At 43.1% G+C, this 16894-nt stretch overlaps 1 protein-coding gene across 5 annotated transcripts in view; it reads right to left on the bottom strand.

Moving 5' to 3' along the window:
• LOC130276901 (mucin-5AC-like) overlaps positions 1-16894 on the bottom strand; it is a 442145-nt gene that overhangs the window by 27894 nt on the left and 397357 nt on the right. For all 5 annotated transcript variants that reach the window (XM_056526890.1, XM_056526891.1, XM_056526892.1 and 2 more), the window contains 2 exons: positions 12997-13125; positions 11532-11630 (listed from right to left, as the gene is read on the bottom strand). In XM_056526890.1, coding sequence (XP_056382865.1) covers positions 11532-11630; positions 12997-13125 — 228 coding nt within the window. The remainder of the gene's footprint in view (positions 1-11531; positions 11631-12996; positions 13126-16894) is intronic.

The raw sequence follows: 16894 nt of genomic DNA, 5'->3' as shown, positions 1-16894 counted from the left end.
TGTAGGGTATTAAGGTTCACTTTACCCCTTGTTATGTTCCCCGAGGGGTCTAGTTTCCAAAATGGTATGCCATGTGGGGTTTTTTGCTGTTCTGGCACCATAGGGGCTTCCTAAAGGTGACATGCCCCCAGAGCAAAATTTCCATCAAAAAAGCCAAATGTGACTCCTTCTCTTCTGAGACCTGTAGTGCGCCAGCAGAGCACTTTTCACCCCCATATGGGGTGTTTTCTGAATCGGGAGAAATTGGACTTCAAATTTTGGGGGGGTATTTTCTGCTATTACCCTTTTTAAAAATGTAAAGCTTTTGGGAAACCAAGCATTTTAGGTAAAAATTCTTTTTTTTTTTTTTACATATGCAAAAGTCGTGAATCACCTGTAGGGTATTAAGGTTCACTTTACCCCTTGTTATGTTCCCCGAGGGGTCTAGTTTCCAAAATGGTATGCCATGTGGGGTTTTTTGCTGTTCTGGCACCATAGGGGCTTCCTAAAGGTGACATGCCCCCCAAAAACCATTTGACGCTCCTTCCCTTCTGAGCCCTCTACTGCGCCCGCCGAACAATTAACATAGACATATGAGGTATGTCCTTACTCGAAAGAAATTGGGTTTCAAATACAAGTAAAAATTTTCTCCTTTTTACCCCTTGCAAAAATTCAAAAATTGGGTCTACAAGAACATGCGAGTGTAAAAAATGAAGATTGTGAATTTTCTCCTTCACTTTGCTGCTATTCCTGTGAAACCCCTAAAGGGTTAAAACACTTACTGAATGTCATTTTGAATACTTTGGGGGGTGCAGTTTTTATAATGGGGTAATTTAGGGGGTATTTCTAATATGAAGACCCTTCAAATCCACTTCAAACCTGAACTGGTCCCTGAAAAAAAGCGAGTTTCAAAATTTTGTGAAAAATTGGAAAATTGCTGCGGAACTTTGAAGCCCTCTGGTGTCTTCCAAAAGTAAAAACTCATCAATTTTATGATGCAAACATAAAGTAGACATATTGTGTATGTGAATAAAAAAAATTTATTTGGAATATCCATTTTCCTTACAAGCAGAGAGCTTCAAAGTTAGAAAAATGCAAAATTTTCTAATTTTTCATCAAATTTTGGGATTTTTCACCAAGAAAGGATGCAAGTTACCACAAAATTTTACCACTATGTTAAAGTAGAATATGTCACGAAAAAACAATCTCGGAATCAGAATGATAACTAAAAGCATTCCATAGTTATTAATGTTTAAAGTGACAGTGGTCAAATTTGCAAAAAATGGCCGAGTCCTTAAGGTGAAAAAGGGCTCCGTCCTTAAGGGGTTAATTCTAAATTTAAAAGGGCCTTATCTCTAGATTTTGTGAAACGTCAGTCTCCTCACATTATTTGTCTACAGGAGACTCATATCACGGTCAGAAAGTTCTTGCCCTGAAAGCGCTTGGATAGCGAAGGGCTACCATGCATCATACTCCAATTATGCTAGGGGTGTTTCAGTGTTAATCACAAAGTCCCTGCTGTTAGTGATTTTACAGGCAGCCTGTGACCACTTTGGGAGATGTTTAATTTTCTAACATTGTTCTCTGGGTTCTTTTTTCCTGTGTTCTTGTCTCTGTGTATGTGCCTCCTCCTTTTCAGGTCTCTGTGCTGGAGCTCATTACTAACAAACTGTTGTCTTTTCCCTATGATCCTGTCCTCTTCATAGGTGATTTCAATGTGGCTCCTGATCTGGTGCTCGACTTCACCACTGCTGCTGACCCTTCCTCATTTAATACCTGGCGCTTGGCTTTGGTGGAGGTGGAAGTATCCGACTGCATCTTCCTTTTATTCTGCGGCCCATAGGTCATTCTCTTGAATTAATCTTGCTCTGGCTTCCGAGGACCTCCTTCAGGTGGTAAGAGATATTTACTACACCACTAGGGGGATCTCGGACCACTCTGCTGTACTGGTAGTCCTACACTTAGGCCCTAGTCCCCCTTCCCGTATCTGGCACATCCACCCTGGCTGGCTGCAGGCTGAGCAGTTGTGGAGGCCCTGGGGGTTGCCCATGCTGAGTATTGGGAGAATAATGCTTCTCATCCTGACCCCTTAGTTCAATGGGATGCATACAAAGCCACGGTTAGAGGTGCCTTTATAGCGGGTGTTGTGGGCCAGAGGAAAGTTAGGTCGGCTATGGAGGGCACCCTGTCGCAGGAGGTGAGTGTTCTGGAGGCATAGTATGTTAGGAACCCATCCCCTGGGTAGAGAGGGCATAGGCTAAAGCTCAGAGATCTCTGTTGGTCGTTCAGAAAGATAGGGTCCAGTTGCGGTTAGCGGATAGGGAGGCTGCCTTGTTTGAATTTGAAGATAAGAATGGTAAACGGTTGGCGTATTTAGCGAGGGCTAGTCACCCTGCTGCCTCTATCCCTTGTATTAAGGGAAGCGAGGGTGCTGTGGGGGTTGACCCCAAGTTGATTAACTCTGTCTTTAGGGACCTTTACTCCTCTTTGTATACTGCCCCTTCTATGCCCTGTCAAGGGGAAATTTTGTTCTTTTTACATGACTTATTCCTTCTCACGCTTAGTCACTCTCAGGCGGAGGCGTTAGATGCCCCCTTAACAGTTGAAGAGGTGGAACAGGCCATACGTGATCTTCCTCATGGGAAGACCCCCGGTTTAGATGGGATGATAGGTAATTAGTATGGGAGGAATGAGGAGTGACTGGCCCCTATACTCCTTAAATTGTTTCACTCGATAGCCGCTACTGATGCTCTTCTGGACTCAATGAGGGAGGCGCTGATTGTAGTGCTCCCTAAGCCTGGAAGGGATCCGTTGCTGTCTGATGCTTATAGACCTATTTCCCTTTTGAATGTTGATATAAAGATCTTGGCTAGAGTGAGGACGTGATGCGAGGAGGTTGAGAGGCTCCTCCCCCCCCCGCTTCCTGCCCCTTCCATGGACCAAACACATGCTACTGGTTCGGGACACCACTCAACTGCGCTGAAAGCTGGGATGTGAGTGTGCTGGATGGCGGTGGAGCAGAGGGACCTGACCTGACAATACAGTAGCGAGCGGGGAGCAGTGGACTGTGAGCGTAGCAGCCCCCACACGAGCAACAGCACACACAGGTGCCAGCAATGCTGCGATCTGGAGTGAAGGCCCAGAAGAGGCAGTGAGTGGAAGGAACCTGGGTCTGTGTTGTGCTGAGAATGCAGGAAGAGTGATAGTGTGACCCTGGAGCTACTGGTGGAAGACACACTGAGGAGGCTGATCCATGGCTGCTCCAGGGACCCAGCTGAGATTCGGGTGAGATCCTCCCATATCTGTGTTGTTATAAGGACGAAACTGCTGCCACAGTGAACAAACTGTAATAAAAGAATAGGTGTGGGGGCAAATTTTACTCGCTCAATAATAAATTCCCCTCGTGGCGATTATAGCTGTGGAGGTGAGCGCTGCCACATTCACCTTGTATGTTTAAAGCCGATAAAGTAGGCCCTTCTGCATAAGAAATAAGAATTTATCTATAAGAACTGGATTTGGGTGGAAAACCCTAATTGGGACAGTGTATTTATTTATTTTTTCTCCTGAGTATAAATGACACCTGGTGAAACACCTGTAGCACTGCAGGAGCAGGTCTATAGTCTGCAGATAACTGAGCTTCTCCTGTGATACAACAAGCTGAAAGTGTCCATTGGAAATATTTAATTGGTAATCTTTTCTGAAACTCCCGACGCAGCATATGAAATACACGTGACTGTTCTGGGTGGGACAATATATTGACAACTGGAGGATAAGATGGCACCCAAGCTGAATAAAACACATAGCCCAACAAAGGACACTAAAGCAGCTGGGAAAGTGGATAAATATTTTGTCTCGCCGGGGGGCAGTGCCTAGAAATCGTGGACAAAATAAAACCAATGCAGGAGATCTGGGATTAGATGGCTCTATAATGGAGAAGGAAGGGGATGTTCCCCAACCTGCCCTAGATAAAATATTAGCGGCAGTTGCAAAATGTAATACTTCCATAGATGTTCTGTCCAATCAAGTGGGGGTTATCGGTGTGGAAATCTATTTTATCAGGGAAGATCTAAAGAAAGCCAGGGAGAGGTGGAGATGAGAGTGTCGGGTGTGGAAGATGAGGTCCATAAGTTAAAATCACGCAAGGCTAGAGATTTGCCCGAGATGGCAGGTCACCGGGAGGGGGGGGGAGGGGTGATGGGGAAGGATGGGCGGGGGGAGGTTTGGGAACCCTGGGGAAGTTTTTTTTTTTTCTTAAAGATTTTTTTTTTCCCTTCTTTTCTCTTCCTTCTTACTACGGTGTTTATTGTGTTCAACTGGATTGTAAAAGAATGACCGCGGATGAATGTTAAAGCAGTGGTATGGAATGTACGAGGACTTGGGGATAAAATTAAAAGATCAGCGGTAATGGGAGTTATTATGAAGCACGCACCAGGTATAGTCAGGTTAGTTGAGACACATTTAACGAGAGAAACAGTAATGGTTTTGAAACGTAATGTTTGGGGACATTATTACCATTCTCTTCATACAGCATATTCACGGGGGTTTCGGTGTTAATCCGTAGAAATTTAAATTGGGAATTAATTAGAAAAAAGGTAGGTGATGAGGGGAGGTTTGTTTTTTTATATGGGAGATTAGAAAATTTAAGATGTGTATTAGCATTTGTAAATATACCCCCGCCTTTCTCATCCGCGATCCTTCTTAAATTATTTGATTTTTGTGTGAGTTGCGGAGAATGCCCTGTGTTTGCCATGGGGGATATGAACTGCGTCCTAGATGAGAGGTTAGATAGATGGAGGCAAGCGGGAGTAAAGGAGAGGTGGGCTGTACCCCCCTGGCGAAAGTATGTAATGAACTGGGACTCAGCGATATTTGGAGGATTTACAACCCTCAAAAGAAAGAATATTCATGTTGGAACAAGACCTGTCAGACTATGTCCAGAATAGATATATGTATGGGAAATGACTCTAGTTTAAATAAGGTGATAAAAATACATTATTCGGTTAGATGTCTGTCGGACCATGCGGCTCTAGAAATACTGATAAAAACAGAGGAAGAGGTAAGAGATGGGTTCCAGAAAATTAACCCTCACTGGTTAAATTTGATAGAGAATGCTACAATAGAAAAAAACTTGAGGGAGTTTTTTGCAAACAACTGGGGCACAGCAAGTGACCCGGTTGTCTGGGAGACCTGTAAAGCTTACCTAAGAGGGGAAATAATAAGAGCAATAAAGTGGGGGAAAAAAGAGTTTAAATCAAAAGAGGAGGGCTTAATAAGTAATCTTAGGGATACAGAGAAGGAATATACACAAAATTCATCAGAAGAGAGTAAGGAAAAATTAAATAAGATACAAAATGAATTTAATGAATATATGTTGGAAAAGAGTAAAAATAAATTGATTTTTCAAGGCCAGCAAAGATTTGTACAGGCAGAGAAGCCTAACAAGTATTTGATGGCAATTGTCTCAAATCAACACACTAAGCAAAGAATTTCTGGGATAAGGAATAAAGAAGGGGATTGGTGTATAGGAAAAAAGGAAATAATAAGGGAATTTAGAGAATATTATGAGTTATTATATAGATCTGAATATAATAAGGAAAGAAAGGAAACGCTTAATTATTTGGACCAAATGCAACTCCCTAGACTCCCCGAAATGGAAAAACAAACCTTAGATGCTCCATTAACTAGAATAGAACTGAATAAAGCTCTAGATCAGATTAGGGGTAATTCAACACCTGGAAGCGATGGACTACCCTTTGAGGTATATAAAAGGTTTGACGGAATTTTGATCCCGGCACTACATAGAGTGATTGAGACCAGCATGGTGACTGGGAAATTACCGGACTCAATGCGGGAAGCGGTTATAATATTGATCCTGAAAGAGGGAAAAGATAAAGAGGATATGGGGTCGTATAGACCCATATCGTTAATAAATACGGATATCAAGATTTTCGCCAAAGCATTAGCCATTAGATTACAGAGTAATATCACAGAGTTAATTCAGGAAGATCAGTGCAGGTTTATCCCGGGAAGAATGGCCCGACACAATATATATATATATATAGAGTCCTTACGAATATAGATATGGGAAAATTACAGGGCGGGGAATCCCACTCCATCCTGTCTTTAGATGCCACTAAGGCTTTTGACAGGGTGGAGTGGGAGTTCTTGTGGGCAGTATTAGAAAAATGCGGCTTTGGGAAAACATATATAGACATGATCCGACTGTTATACTCTGAACCTAAAGCAAGAGTGTCGATCAATGGGAAATTATTGGAGCAATTCTCGCTCTCAAGAGGCACCAGACAGGGTTGCCCTTTCTCCCCCTTGCTGTTTGCTATGAGCATGGAACCTTTGGCTGTTAAGATCAGAGAGGAGAAGGAGATTGGCGGGTTTGGTGCAAGGGGGAGAGAGGACAAAATATCCTTATATGCAGATGATATCCTGCTTTTTTTGGAAAAACAGTTGGATCTGATCGGAGTGATGGAGATTATCAAGGAATATGGTAGTTTCTCAGGATTAGAAATAAACTGGTCCAAATCAGTACTCCTTCCATTGGGGGAGAATAATATATTCATAGAAAACTAAATAAAAATATAAAAAAAAGATGAGCACTTTAAATACTTAGGTATACAAATCTCAGGTAAATTAGAAGATCATTATAAATTAAACCTTGAACCCTTAATAAAGAACATGGAAAAGAAAATTTAAATATGGAGCGACTTCAAAATTTCTAAAGCAGACAGAATGATATTAATTAAAACGATTATGTTGCCGAAAATATTATACGTATTTAGTGCTTCACCCATTTGGTGTGATGAAATTTTTTTTAAAAGAATGCTGTCAATCTTCAATGCCTTGATATGGGGCCGAAGAAGGGTGAGGATTAAGATAGAATATTTATGTTTACCCAGAAGAGAAGGGGGAATGGCGTTTCCGTACGTGAAAAAGTATTTTTTAGCTGCCCAATTATACTTTATTATGGACTGGAGGAGATCTCATATGATTGAGTATTTGATGGAACGATGTAGAGGATCATATGATGATATTTACCAGTTACTGGAGTCAGGGCAATTAGAAGAGAAAGGATGGAAAAACTGTATGACAATAGCTGCCTTGAAAAGAACATGGAAAATGGTAAAAAGGGAGGTGGGAATAACTGGGATATTGGATATAGCCCTCATTTGGAATATTAAAAACCCAGTAGAGGAAATAAATAGATTAGAATTTCAAACACTAGCACATTGGGGGGTGAATAAAATAGGGGATATATATAAGGAAGATTAAAACATGGGAAGAGTTAAAAAAGGGTAGACACGGTAGATAAGGGGAAGAAAGTAGAAATAGTAAAAGGTAGTTTTTTTCATAAGATGGTGAATACAGAGATGGGGAAAAAAGAGTTGTCAAAGGTATATAGAGCACTTAATAAATTTTCTATATTAAAGAGAAATCATCACAGTAGAAAAATATGTCAAAAAGAATTGGGTGAGATAAAAGAAGCACAGTGGGGAAAAATACACGAAAGTATTAATGTTATTCCATTAAATGCGAATCATAGGGTGATACAGTTTAATATAGTTTATAGGCTGTACTATACACCTCTCTTTTTGTATAAAATATGTAAAAAGAACTCGAGTGCCTGCTCAAAATGTGGGCAGGAAGAGGCAGGATTGTTGCATATGCCTTGGACATGTCCAGAAATAAAGAAATTTTGGGGAGAAGTTATACAGTTAGTTGAGAAAAGTTGGAAGATTAGAATAAAATTAACACCAATAAATGCGATCCTGGGAGGTGATATTGGGACAGAAATAAAAAGGGATTGGGAAAAAAAATTCAAAGGTCACTTTTTTATGCCAGATTAATTATAGTAAAACAGTGGATATCTGTAACAGGCCCGAGTGTGCATCAATGGAGGGAGGGGCTGAGGAGGGAATATAGAATTGAGATATAGAGAACTAAAAAGCTGAGCCGCAGGGTCCGATAAGACATTTTTGACCTTTTTTTATTTTATTTTATTTTTTTATTTATTTAATTATTTATTTTTTCTTCTTCCTCTAGGGGGGATAGGGGGTGGGAGGAGGGTATAAAAATTTGTATAAAATATTGTATTATTCGTTTTTTTCTTTTTGTAATATGTGGTGGTAATAAAAAAAAGCTAAAAAAAATTAATAAAAAAAAAAAAAAAGATCTTGGCTAGAGTGCTGGCTACTCGCCAATATGGGGTAATTAATGCTATCATTCATCCTGACCAAACTGGGTTTAGGCCGGGTAGGGCCACTGATGTAAACGTGAAGCGTCTGCAACTCAATATAGCAGCGGTAGGGGAGGGCTTTCCTACTGGTGTGGTGGTTAGTCTGGATATTTATAAAGCCTTGACTTAGTGTTGTGGCCTTATCTTTGAAAGGTGCTAGTTGCGTTTCGGTTTGGTCCCCAGTTCTGTGCTTGGGTTCGCTTGTTATATGATAGTCCTAGGGCCCGTATTCAAACTAACTTGATGTCTCTGTTCCCTTTCTCCTGGGTCGTGGGAGGAGGCAGGGGTGGCCGCTATCTCCCTTCCCTTTTGCGCTGGCGATGGAGCCGTTGGCGGCAGCCATACGCAAAGACCCTACTATCTGTGGTATTCTCAGGGGGTCTATTGTCGAGAAGGTTTCCCTTTTATGCAGATGACACTCTGGTATATTTTGCGGATGCTGGGGGATCTCTCCTGTCCCTTATTGATCTACTTGACCGGCTTAGTTCGATTTCAGGCGAGCGGATCAACTGGGCTAAGTTCTCCCTAATGGCGCCTTCGTCTGGAGCTCCCCTCCACTCCTCTCTTCCGGCAGGGGAGCAATTGGTTTCCCATTTTAGATATTTACAGGTGGAGATGACTAAGTCCCTGACAGACTATCTCTCCCTGAACTTGGAGACACTTTTATGCTCCACTGTGGAGCGGCTGTCTGGCTGGTCCTCACCTCCTCTCTCTTTAGCTGGCAGGATCAATATTGGCAGGATTAAAATGATTTATCTCCCTAAATGTCTTTATCTTTTCCATTTAGCTCCCATGATCCCCCCAAGGAAATATTTTAGTACACTATGTGGTGCTCTGGGATCCTTCTATTGGCAGGGAAAACCTCCCAGACTTGGTCAGGCTCTCCTCCAGGCTCCTCAGCGTCATGGCGGCTTAGCTGCCCCTGATGTCTATAACTATTTTCTTGCCTCCCAACTGGTCCATGCAGCGTGGAGGATCAATCAGGATCTGTCCAATTGAGCGACAGCCTTGGCTGGAGCAATTATGGGTTGCTATGAAGCTCTTACTAATACACTGTACAGTTATCACTCTTCCTTTCCCATTCCCCTTCAAACTATAGCTAAAGTATGGTCCATGGTGTTGAGGGAATTTCTGCAGCCTCTGGTATCTCCTAGACCACCCTTGTGGGGAAATGTACATTTACCTCACCTACATGGATTACAGGAGGCCAGTTTCTGGGGTTCTCATGGTGTCAAATTTGTGATTCACTTGCTTGGGGAGGATTAGGTTTTCTTATACTTCTCAGACATGAAGGAACGTTATAGCATCCCTAGAAATGCCTTTTATAGATATCTTTAGCTTAGGCATGCGGTTCAGGCACAGTTTGGCTCCCTGACATTTTCTCCTGTGTTTTCAGATGTGGAGCTTCTCCTGGGCACTATGGATCTTCGTAAAACCTTAACTCAAGCCTATGCTCTCCTCCAGACACTGGGGCCTACCCTTTCTTACTAGCGTTTCATAAATGGGTTGCTGATATCCTGGATTTGTCTGAAAGTGAGTGGAAGGAGGTTGAAGGCTCTTATTATTCCACAGTAGTCAGTAGTAGAGATATGCTGATCAAATCCAGATATGTTTTGAGATTGTATTATACCCCTGCTAAGTTGAAATGCATTGGTCTAATCTGTGTTTCCGCTGTTCTTCCGAAATCAATATCTTTTTGCATGCTGTGTGGCAGTGCCCCGTCATTGCTCTCTTCTGGAGGTAGGTGAAGGGGTTTTTGGCTGACAATCTAGACTTCCATTTGTTACTAACCCCAGTGGTATGCTTACTGAGAGTCGTTAATGAGGTTGTTTCTAGTTCGCATAGACTCCTACTGATTCGCTTCCCACTGTTCTGTGCCCGAAAGTGGTAGTAATGACCTGCAAGGATATGTCCACCTCCCCTGCTATCTCATTGGTTGACTTTGGTTAACAAATATGTCCCATTATACCAGGTTTTGTAAGTGAGTCGTAAGTGCCCTAAGAAATTTGACAAGGTATGTACCCCCTGGCTTCTCCTGGAAATGTGCTGCTGTTGGGGTTACTGGGATTTGTGCTTGAAGGTGTGTGAGTGTGTCTGTATGTGTTGGGCTTCCTCCAGTTGGGTCTCAGATGCACCCTTCTGTTTTACTGGCGCAATTTTATGCATACTCTTTATTACTGTCACTATGCTGGAGCCGGTCTCTGAGACCTACGGAGTCTGTTGTATATGTTCTATCTTGTTCCACCGTGGGTGGTGTTTGCAAATTAAATTGTGAAACTTAAATAAGTACTTAAAAAAATATGTATATTTGTAATATACATTGGTTAAAATGTAAATTTTTGGCCCTGACGCTATTGTCTGTGTGTCACTGTGAGGAGACCAAATACAGGGTGTGGGTGGACAAGCAGGGCTCTGTGCAGCAAAGCTCTGTGACATGCTCCTGGCTCACACATCAGAATGATTGATAAGCCAGGAGCCTGCAAAGAGCCCTGCTTGTCCTGCCCACACTTACTGTATTTGGACTCCTTATAGAGACACACAGGCAATAGCTGCAGGGACAGCATTGTTTCACCCAAAAATATTCAAATGTTTTAATCAATGTATGTTATAAATGTATATTACATGGTTTTATCTACATTATATCAAGTCTTTGTTAATGACAGGTACAATTTAAAGTGCAATTGTCCCCAAGAATAGGCCTAACAAGCCTATTTTAGCCATACCTGTGTTGATAATGCAGGCTGCTGTATATTCATAAGATAAAAAAAAAAAGCATTTGCAATTCTTCTGGGTGTTGGCCGAATAGTTGTAGAGATGAGACCCGGGGGCCACTACGGCTCGGAGACACACTGCCTTTCTCTGCTATGTCATGCTATTGACTAACAGGGCTCGTCTGCCTGCTGCCTTGTCCTGTGTACTTCTCCTTCACCCAGGTCACCTGTCAATCAACAGTTAATAGCCAGAAAGAGACAGTGCAGTCCCTGGAGCATAGATGAGTATGGGCTTCACCTCTTTGACTGTTCAGCTGGCTCCTGGAGGGATAACAGTTGCCTTTTTTGTGACTATACAGCAGCCTGCATTATTAACCCAGGCATAGCTACAATAGGCTTGTGAAGCCCTACTGCACTGTGTGCGCAGCTTCACAGGCTTATTTTAAGTGGCAGCAGCACTTCTAGATATTTACACGGCAAGTATACAATACTCTTTGACAACAGATCTATTATTAGTTTTTTAATCATCTTTGTTAGTCTTCTACCTGGTGTAATATGTTTTTAATTTTCAGATTTTTTTTTTATTATCTTACCTGAAGTGTCTTGATGGTTTTGTCTGGCATGTTCAAAGTGCAGTTTACCCTTAAGCAATTGCCACAGCACTGACCATTTATTTCTTTGTATATAAATCCCTAAGGAAAAAGAAAATAGATTAATATCCTAACTAAAGACATAGGCCCTGATTTACTAAGGGCCATAGTGGGGAATGTATCAACACTTGCACCTCATGCAAAAATGTGCATAAAAAGTTTGCAACTTTTTGCCACTCTGAATCATGCTTGCTGAGTGGGCCGATCTTAGCTTTAAAGGGGACTCCATTGCTAAACATCTTATCCCCTATGTTAAGGATACGATGTCTGGTGGTGGGGGTCCGGCCGCAGGGACCTCCACCCGCGATCTCCTTGCAGACACCCAGCATTCTGAACATTGTGTTCAGGACACTGGGTTTGGGAGGCCGCAGTCATGATTTCACGCCACACCCCCTCCATTCATATGGGAGGGGAGCAAGGCTAGAACATAGGCAGCCTTAGATGTAACATAGTTCATAAGGTTGAAAAAGGACCAGAGTCCATCAAGTTCAATCTATATCCCTAATGAGTCCCTACTGAGTTGATCCAGAGGAAGGCAAAAAAAAAAAACCTTATACTGGAGGTAAAAAATCAGAAAAAACCTTCTGTCCCTATAGATCTAGAATCCATAACCTGTAATGTTATTATTCTCCAAAAATGCATCCAGACCCCTTTTTAATTATGTTACCAAGTTAACCATGACCACCTCCTCAGGCAGATAATTCTACAGTCTCACTGCTCTTACAGTAAAGAACCCCTGTCTGTACTGGTGTAGAAACCTTCTTTCCTCTAAACGTAGAGGATACCCCCTTGTTATAGATACAGTCCTGGGTATAAATAGATCATGGGAGAGATCTCTGTACTGTCCCCTGATATATTTATACATAGTTATTAGGTCGCCCCTAAGCCTTCTTTTTTCTAAACTAAATAACCCTAATTCTGATAATCCTTCTTCCTTGTTTATTTCTAGCTTCTGAAGGTAAAAAATAAAAATTCCTTTGAATGACAACAAGCATCTTGAACAGTCTTGAAAATCACAAGAAACTGATAAAAGCATAACATTTTTTAATAACTCTACATTATTTATTGATTGAGCATTGATATTTTTAGATGGAAAAATCAAATGTGAACGCACCAAAAGTAATCTAGGAAAGCAGGACTTACATGCAATTTTTGTGACAGTTTTAAAATAAAGTCAAAAGTAGTAGGCAGTAGGTAGACCCACCAATTGAATCTTTAAGTACTACCACAGATATAGTATGTCGCTCAAAACAAAGTAGATAATAAAGAACAACATACATAAAATAATGATGTGCGAAAACAGCACAAGAATAATATATTGAATGTTCAAAAGAAGCATAACAATAAAGTAGCAAAAAACTAAAAATGAAAGACTGATGATGTGATAAAGTATTACATAGTAACTTACCAGTGAGCAGTTGCTTTGACTATTTACGGTGCATAATAAATGTTTTTCTTTCACGACAAATTGGCCATTTACATTTTGACATTCGTAGTATAAGCATTTATTATCAGATGGATACCAAGTAGCATTAGCCTAAAAAATAAAATGGCATTTGTTTTTATTTACACTTTTAAATCTATATTTTTTCTTTAAGTTAAAGGACATCTGTAATGCAAAACAACTTATCCCCTAGCCGAAGGATAGGGGATAAGTTATAGATCGCGGTGGGCCTGGGTGCTGGGACCCCCCATGATCTCCTGCACAGGGCTCCGGCATTTTGCTGGAAGGGGGCGTGTCTATTCCCCACCATGACGCGTTGGCCAACACGCCCCCTCCATGTATCCCATAGAGATACAAGGAGAGGGCGTTTCAGCCGCCGCGTCATGCAGGGACAAAACGCTCCCTTCCGGCAGAATGACGGGGCCCCGTACAGGAGATTACGGGGGGGGGTCCCAGCACCCGGACCCCTGCGATCTATAACTTATCCCCTATCTGAAGGAAGTTATTTACATTACAGATGTCTTCTAAATAATGTAAAATATATATATATATATATATATATATATATATATATATATACGAATATTTTTATTATGTATTACATTTGACTGAATAACATTTTTAGGTCTACTCCTATCTGTTATTCTTTTATTAAAATAAAAAATATAACAATAAATAATTACAGAACATAACATACAATAACATAACAGAATACATAACATACAATAAAAAAGGAACATAACCATTGATACGTAACATAAAATTAAAACACCGGTCCATCCCTACACTCATTCCTCCACAAAAAAATGATATACAATATCTAATATATATATTAGAGATGAGCGAACTTTTGAAAAATTATGGCGATTCGCCGAATTTAGCGAAAAAATTTTTTGGGGACAAATTTATTCATGGCCAATCTATATTAAAAACGGCTATTTCTGGCCTACAGACAGCCTCAATAGGGTTGTAGAACACTTTGCTTTGTTCTAACACGCATATGGAGTGTGCTGGGGTAGTGAAATAATACTGTTATTCAGTATGACATTCAGATTACAGGCATCGCTATTGGAATCAAAGCCGCAGAGCGGCGCACTTACAGAGTCTGTAGGTAGCATCAGTATGAGGAGACCATATAGTGGCTGAATGACACAGCATGGAGGTGTTGGCAGCATGAGGAGACCATATAGTGGCTAAATGACACAGCGTGGAGGTGTATGCAGCATGAAGAGACCATATAGTGGCTGAATGACACAGCATGGAGGTGTTGGCAGCATGAGGAGACCATATAGTGGCTGAATGACACAGCGTCGAGGTGTTGGCAGCATGAGGAGACCATATAGTGGCTAAATGACACAGTGTGGAGGTGTTGGCAGCATTAGGAGACCATATAGTTACTGAATGACACAGCCTGGAGCTTGCAGCAGCATTAGTAGACACTAGGGCTTTACAATCCCTAAGATTGAAAGATTAATTTTGAAATTTAAAATTAAGATTTATGGTAACTAGTGCTACCATAAAAATGTTTAGGCCCAGGCCCAGCAGCATCAGTAAACCATATATTGGCTGAATTACACAGCCTGGAGGTGGTGGAATCATGAGGAGACCCAATAGTGGCTGAATGGCACAGCCTAGAGGGGGCTGAAGCATCAGGAGGCTATATAGTGGCAGAATGGTACAGCCCGAAGGTGGCTGAAGCATGAGGAGACCATATAGTGGCTGAATGGCACAGCCTGGAGTTGGCTGAACCATGAGGATACCATATAGTTGCTGAATGGCACAGCCTGGAGGTGGCTGAGGCATGAGGAGACCATATAGTGGCTGAATGACACAGCCTGGAGGTGGCAGCAGCAGCAACAGGAGTCCTGAAAGTGACCTGGTGACAGAGTGGTGTGGTGGGTGGCAATACTAGTACCCGATGACAAAGGTGGGTGAAAAAAGGTCTGATGCGGAAGAATGTTTGTAACTGGGCCCCCTTAAATCTGTTTGGCACTATCCAAATTTGTGAAGTGTTGGTGTGGCACGATGGTCAATCTACTCTGATGCATCATGCATTGGTGGGTGGAAATCCTGGCTTATCCATGCCTGATTCATCTTCACAAAGGTCAATCTCTCCACATTTTTCATGAACAGACGAGTTCTCGTTGGGGTGACAGGACAGCCTTTCCGAGGCAAACTCTGTGTTACGCCGAGCGCTCCGGGTCCCTGCTCCTCCCCGAAGCGCTCGCGGCGTTCTCCTCTCTGCAGCGCCCCGGTCAGACCCGTTGACCGGGAGCGCTGTACTGACATTCGCAAATCGCTCGCGAATCGCATCCCAAGCCACTTACCCATCCCGGTCCCCGGCTGTCATGTTCTGGTGCGCGCGGCTCCGCTCTCTAGGGTGCGCGCGCGCCAGCTCTCTATGATTTAAAGGGCCAGTGCACCAGTGATTGGTGCCTGGCCCAATCAGTCTAATTAGCTTCCCTGCTCCCTGTGTATATTACCTCACTTCCCCTGCACTTCCTTGCCGGATCTTGTTGCCTTGTGCCAGAGAAAGTGTTACTGTTGTCCAAAGCCTGTGTTCCAGATCTTCTGCTATCCACATTGACTACGAACCTTGCCGCCTGCCCCGACCTTCTGCTACGTCTGACCTTGCCTCTGTCTAGTCCTTCTGTCCCACGTCTTCTCAGCAGTCAGCGAGGTTGAGCCGTTGCCGGTGGATACGACCTGGTTGCTACCGCCGCAACAAGACCATCCCGCTTTGCGGCGGGCTCTGGTGAAAACCAGTAGCAACCCTATAACCGGTCCACCAACACGGTCCACGCCAATCTCTCGCTGACACAGTGGATCCACATCCAGCTAGCCGAATCATAACACTCTGCTAGTTGCGGCCACAAATCAAGTTTGGCTGCCCAGAAGTCCAGCGGATCTTCAAGGTGTGTTGGCATGGGCATGTCAAGGTATGCCACCACCTGCTGGTTCAGGTCCTTCTCCAGGTCTACCTGATGATGATGAGTTGCTTCACTATGCGGGTGAAGAAAGGTACTCATCAGGGACTGTAAACTCAGGCTGCTGCTGATGGAGCTGGTACTGCTCCTGTCACCCCCCCCCCCCCCTCCCCAGCAGCCATGGCAGTGGAAGGTGAGCGCAGGGGGCCCCCAGATTCAGACCTGCGAGAGAATAGATGATGGCGCTGATAGGCATCGACCAACTGACTGCATAGGATGCCTCTGTAGTAGGTCAGTTTGTCCTCCCTCTCAGTGGGTGTAAAAAAAGGCCCCTATTTTGTGCCAGTAACGAGGGTCCAATAAGGTGGAGAGCCAGAAGTCACCCCACTGCCCAATGGTGACAATTCAGCTTTCACTATGCAAGCAAGTGAGCATGCATCGTGCCATTTGTGCAAGTGACTCGGAGGGACTCCCTGCCTCCATCTACAATGCATACTGCCACGGTGTGTCTGGGTCCTCTGTCTCACCTTCCTCATAACCCTCTAGCTCCTCTGGCTGCTTCTGCTCCTCCTCTCCTATCAGATTACTAGAAAAACTGCCCATTTGGTGAAACCTAAACTGTGCTCCACAGTGCCCCTCCCTCTCCTCCAGTCGCCACTCTCCACCTCGGCTCGGCACAAACCATCAGTTCACCACTTGAAAAAGGGAAGGACTGCAGCACCAGTAACTTAGACAGAAGCACATTCAGCTTGTGCGCCATTGGATGAGTGGGCGCATACTGTTGTCTCTCTCGATTGATTGTTGGCGGAATGGCTGACTAAAAGTAGGAGGAGCAGGAGCATGTGGAAGGAGAAGGAGGGTATGACACACAGCTCCCTTTGGCTGAGGTGGTGTAGCCTTGGCTGGCTGAAAGAGGGAGCAGCGTGTCACTGGGT

This window comes from Hyla sarda, chromosome 6 (genome assembly GCF_029499605.1).
Source record: "Hyla sarda isolate aHylSar1 chromosome 6, aHylSar1.hap1, whole genome shotgun sequence".
Lineage (NCBI taxonomy): Eukaryota > Metazoa > Chordata > Amphibia > Anura > Hylidae > Hyla > Hyla sarda.
Note: the sequence above shows the minus strand (reverse complement) of the source record. Positions and strands in the feature narration are given on the sequence as shown.